The sequence below is a fragment of the Musca domestica genome, unplaced genomic scaffold, assembly GCF_030504385.1.
Source record: "Musca domestica strain aabys unplaced genomic scaffold, Musca_domestica.polishedcontigs.V.1.1 1181, whole genome shotgun sequence".
In the NCBI taxonomy this organism is placed as follows: Eukaryota; Metazoa; Arthropoda; class Insecta; order Diptera; family Muscidae; genus Musca; species Musca domestica.
In genome coordinates, this window is record NW_026712150.1 from 61,641 (window position 1) to 67,237 (window position 5,597).

The 5,597-nt window shown below is 35.9% G+C and overlaps 2 protein-coding genes across 2 annotated transcripts; both read left to right on the forward strand.

Moving 5' to 3' along the window:
* Positions 1-962: 962 nt before the first annotated feature.
* Positions 963-2,110, forward strand: LOC131807201 (cytochrome P450 6A1-like; the record flags this gene model as incomplete). Its single annotated transcript, XM_059132271.1, is given in 1 exon segment — positions 963-2,110. A coding segment is annotated over 1 exon segment (1,075 nt), but the record flags the coding sequence as incomplete, so codon positions are not given.
* Positions 2,111-3,104: 994 nt separating this feature from the next.
* LOC105261829 (cytochrome P450 6A1-like) lies at positions 3,105-4,252 on the forward strand (the record flags this gene model as incomplete). Its single annotated transcript, XM_059132272.1, is given in 1 exon segment — positions 3,105-4,252. A coding segment is annotated over 1 exon segment (1,075 nt), but the record flags the coding sequence as incomplete, so codon positions are not given.
* Between the last annotated feature and the right edge of the window lie 1,345 nt (positions 4,253-5,597).

The following is a 5,597-nucleotide window of genomic DNA, read 5'->3' on the forward strand; positions in this document are numbered from 1 at the left end:
AAAAAAAATCTCCACCTACTTATTTTTATATATTTTCTTATATATATTTTTTTTTAATTATCCTAGTCGTTGTTCTTTGAAAAAAATTTTTTTTTTTCATTTCAGATTTTTGGTTTTTTTTTAATTCACGTTTCTTTTTTCATTGACCATTTTTTTCTTTAAACGTCTCAGGCGTTTTTTCAAAAATATACATCTATTGGCCCTTGGGTGCTTACAAAAATATTCTGCAAAAATCTATACTTTTAATTGAAAATTCCTATCCCCTGATAGTCTTTCAAAATTTTTCCTCAAAATAAGCCAATATTATTGTTGTGATAGTACTTCAAAACTTAGAACTGATCTTGAAAACGTTTCCATTGCTTGTAATATTTTTCCCGTTGACCCTACCCTTGAATGTCGATCGTTGCGTGTGTGTTTTTTCTTCCCCCGATTGAATAGCTGGCAAATTTTGAATAATATTTTCGCTGTGTGTCGGTATGTCCGATAAGATTAATAGAAAAGAAATATGACGATTTAATTATGACAAATTACATTTATCAATGCGATCACGTTTCTACGACTGGACTGGACACAATTATCAAAAAAAAAAAAAAAAAAAAAAAAAAATTTGTGTTCTACTGCCATTTAATTCACTTGCATGCGATAAAAGTTCGTTAGCTCCGAAGATGGATGATATTTTTTATTAGACAAGCGGCAAGAGCGTCGTTGACATGGCTTCGGGTGGGGTTGGGGCAGAAGGATAGAATATATTTTCAGAAATCTAGGAGTAGGTCAGAGTACGCTCATTAGCTGAGATTAACATTTATGAAGTCTAATGGGCCTCTAATTGCTTTTTGGAGATTTTCAAAAAAATCTGCCACTACGCCCCTGACTGCCAATATAAATCCAGCTGCAGGCATTATTTTGGTAAAAAATATTTTCGCATATTTTTAGTATATTTTCGCCTAATATAAAATATAGAAATTCGTTTTGTAATTGTTATAGTCAATAGAAAACAGCGAAGAGAAACGGTTGTGAAAGTTGTGCGGAATCAAAATGGCAGCTTTGTTATATTTGGTAATATTCCTAATTTGTGTCCTGATACACTTTCTGCATCGGAAATTTCAACACTGGCAGCGGAAGGGTATTCGCACCTGGCAGGCCCACCCTCTTATGGGTAACTGGAGGCAGCTGGAGACCATGCATCACACCGAGATTTTAGATGAAATTTATCGGCGTTTCAAGCCCACAGAATCGGTGGCTGGTTTTTATATCTACACCCAACCGGTGGCGGTTTTATTGGATTTGGATTTAGTTAAGGCAGCTCTCGTCAAAGATTTCAATGAATTTTCCGATCGTTTTGCCTATCAAAATAACAAGGATTTGACAGCGGACAATCTCTTCTTTTGGGAGAGCCATAAATGGCGTTCGTTGCGCGGGAAATTTTCCACAATTTTCACACCGGCCAAAATCAAATACATGTTTCACACCATTAATGCGGCCGCCCTGCAAATGGCCGAGAGTGTGGGCAAGTGTCTGGAGAAGGAGGATATTTTAAATATGAGCGATTTTGGAGGACGTTTTACCACCGATGTCATTGCCAATTGCATTATGGGCTGTGAGAGCCATAGCTTGAAATTCGAACACAGTGATTTCCACGACATTGCCCCCGTGACGACGGGAACAACGGGATTCAATGTCCGCTGGAAGCTGTTTGTGGAGACCTATGTAAGCCTCCTCGAATCCATGGGCATTCATGTGACAATGTTCCCCCAGAAATTGGAACATTTCTATATGCACCTGCTGAAGAATAATTTCATTGAACGTGAAAAGCTGAATGTGAGAAAGCAGGACTTATTGGATTTGCTAATCGATTTGAGGAAAATCCAGGATGAAAATGGAAATCCGATATTGACACATAGTGAGATTGCCTCGAATTTGTTTTTATTTTTTGCGGCAGGATATGAATCGTCGGCCAATACCATCAGTAATTCATTGTGGGAGCTGGCCAGGCATCCGGAGCTACAGGATCGGGTGCGTGATGAAATACATGCGGTTTTGGAGGAATTCAACAATGAGCTGTGTTACGAGGCCTGTATGAAAATGACTTACTTGGATCAGATTATATCGGGTAAGAAATATTCTTGAAAAAATATTCTTTAAAAAATCCACGTTTATTTGGACCTTAAAAACATTAAAAAATCCACGTTTATTTAGCCCTTCGAAAAAATATTCTTTAAAAAATCCACTTTTATTTGGTCCTTTGAAAAAATATTCTTTCAAATTAATTCACGTTTCTTTTTTCATTGACCATTTTTTTCTTTAAACGTCTCAGGCGTTTTTTCAAAAATATACATCTATTGGCCCTTGGGTGCTTACAAAAATATTCTGCAAAAATCTATACTTTTAATTGAAAATTCCTATCCCCTGATAGTCTTTCAAAATTTTTCCTCAAAATAAGCCAATATTATTGTTGTGATAGTACTTCAAAACTTAGAACTGATCTTGAAAACGTTTCCATTGCTTGTAATATTTTTCCCGTTGACCCTACCCTTGAATGTCGATCGTTGCGTGTGTGTTTTTTCTTCCCCCGATTGAATAGCTGGCAAATTTTGAATAATATTTTCGCTGTGTGTCGGTATGTCCGATAAGATTAATAGAAAAGAAATATGACGATTTAATTATGACAAATTACATTTATCAATGCGATCACGTTTCTACGACTGGACTGGACACAATTATCAAAAAAAAAAAAAAAAAAAAAAAAAATTTGTGTTCTACTGCCATTTAATTCACTTGCATGCGATAAAAGTTCGTTAGCTCCGAAGATGGATGATATTTTTTATTAGACAAGCGGCAAGAGCGTCGTTGACATGGCTTCGGGTGGGGTTGGGGCAGAAGGATAGAATATATTTTCAGAAATCTAGGAGTAGGTCAGAGTACGCTCATTAGCTGAGATTAACATTTATGAAGTCTAATGGGCCTCTAATTGCTTTTTGGAGATTTTCAAAAAAATCTGCCACTACGCCCCTGACTGCCAATATAAATCCAGCTGCAGGCATTATTTTGGTAAAAAATATTTTCGCATATTTTTAGTATATTTTCGCCTAATATAAAATATAGAAATTCGTTTTGTAATTGTTATAGTCAATAGAAAACAGCGAAGAGAAACGGTTGTGAAAGTTGTGCGGAATCAAAATGGCAGCTTTGTTATATTTGGTAATATTCCTAATTTGTGTCCTGATACACTTTCTGCATCGGAAATTTCAACACTGGCAGCGGAAGGGTATTCGCACCTGGCAGGCCCACCCTCTTATGGGTAACTGGAGGCAGCTGGAGACCATGCATCACACCGAGATTTTAGATGAAATTTATCGGCGTTTCAAGCCCACAGAATCGGTGGCTGGTTTTTATATCTACACCCAACCGGTGGCGGTTTTATTGGATTTGGATTTAGTTAAGGCAGCTCTCGTCAAAGATTTCAATGAATTTTCCGATCGTTTTGCCTATCAAAATAACAAGGATTTGACAGCGGACAATCTCTTCTTTTGGGAGAGCCATAAATGGCGTTCGTTGCGCGGGAAATTTTCCACAATTTTCACACCGGCCAAAATCAAATACATGTTTCACACCATTAATGCGGCCGCCCTGCAAATGGCCGAGAGTGTGGGCAAGTGTCTGGAGAAGGAGGATATTTTAAATATGAGCGATTTTGGAGGACGTTTTACCACCGATGTCATTGCCAATTGCATTATGGGCTGTGAGAGCCATAGCTTGAAATTCGAACACAGTGATTTCCACGACATTGCCCCCGTGACGACGGGAACAACGGGATTCAATGTCCGCTGGAAGCTGTTTGTGGAGACCTATGTAAGCCTCCTCGAATCCATGGGCATTCATGTGACAATGTTCCCCCAGAAATTGGAACATTTCTATATGCACCTGCTGAAGAATAATTTCATTGAACGTGAAAAGCTGAATGTGAGAAAGCAGGACTTATTGGATTTGCTAATCGATTTGAGGAAAATCCAGGATGAAAATGGAAATCCGATATTGACACATAGTGAGATTGCCTCGAATTTGTTTTTATTTTTTGCGGCAGGATATGAATCGTCGGCCAATACCATCAGTAATTCATTGTGGGAGCTGGCCAGGCATCCGGAGCTACAGGATCGGGTGCGTGATGAAATACATGCGGTTTTGGAGGAATTCAACAATGAGCTGTGTTACGAGGCCTGTATGAAAATGACTTACTTGGATCAGATTATATCGGGTAAGAAATATTCTTGAAAAAATATTCTTTAAAAAATCCACGTTTATTTGGACCTTAAAAACATTAAAAAATCCACGTTTATTTAGCCCTTCGAAAAAATATTCTTTAAAAAATCCACTTTTATTTGGTCCTTTGAAAAAATATTCTTTCAAAAATCCACGCCTTATAGGGTCCATGAAAAAATATTCTTTCAAAAATCCACGCCTTATAGGGTCCTTGAAAAAATATTCTTTAAAAAATCCACGCCTTATAGGGTCCCTAAAAATATTGATTTAAAAAATCCACGACTTATAGAGTCCCTAAAAATTATTTTTTTAATTGCCATGTAGGGTCCCTAAAAAAATATTTTTTAAAAAATGCACGTTTATTTGGACCTTGAAAAAATATTTTTTAAAAAATCCACGCTTATTTGGACCTCGAAAATATATTTTTTAAAAAATCCACGTTTATTTGGACCTTGAAAAAATATTTTTTAAAAAATCCACATTTATTTGGACCTTGAAAAAATATTTTTTAAAAAATTTACGTTTATTTGGACCCTGAAAAAATATTTTTTAAAAAATCCACGTTTATTTGGACCTTGGCAAAAATATTTTTTAAAAAATCCCCGTTTATTTGGACCTTGAAAAAATATTCATTAAAAATCCAGGCTTTGTAGAGTGCCCGCAAAAATATTTTTTTAAAAAATCCACGTTTTGTTGGGTCCCTAAAAAATATATTCTTTAAAAAATCCAGGTCTTGTAGAGCCCCCGAAAAAATTATTTTTAAAAAATCCACGTTTTATAGGGTCCCTAAAAAAATATTCTTTAAAAAATCCACGCCTTGTAGAGTCCCTGAAAAAATATTTTTTAAAAAAACCACACTTGTAGGGTCCCTAAAAAAATATTCTTTAAAAAATCCAGGCCTTGTAGAGTCCCCGAAAAAATATTTTTTAAAAACTCCACGCCATGTAGGATCCCTGAAAAAAATATTCTTTAAAAAATCCACGCCATGTAGCGTCCCTGAAAAAATTTTTTTTTAAAAAATCCACGCCACGTAGGGTCCCTGAAAAAATATTTTTTAAAAAATCCACGCCATGTAGGGTAAATGAAAAAAATATTTTTTAAAAAATCCACGCCATGTAGGGCCCCTGAAAAAAATATTTTTTAAAAAATCCGCGCCATGTAGGGTCCCTGAAAAAAATATTTTTTAAAAAATCCATACCTTGTAGAGTCCCCGAAAAAAATATTAAAAAAAACACGCCTTGGATGGTCGTTGAAAAAATATTTGTTAAAATATCCTCGCCTTATAGGGTCCTTGAAAAAATATTCTTTAAAAAATCCACGCCTTGTAGGGTCCTAGAAAA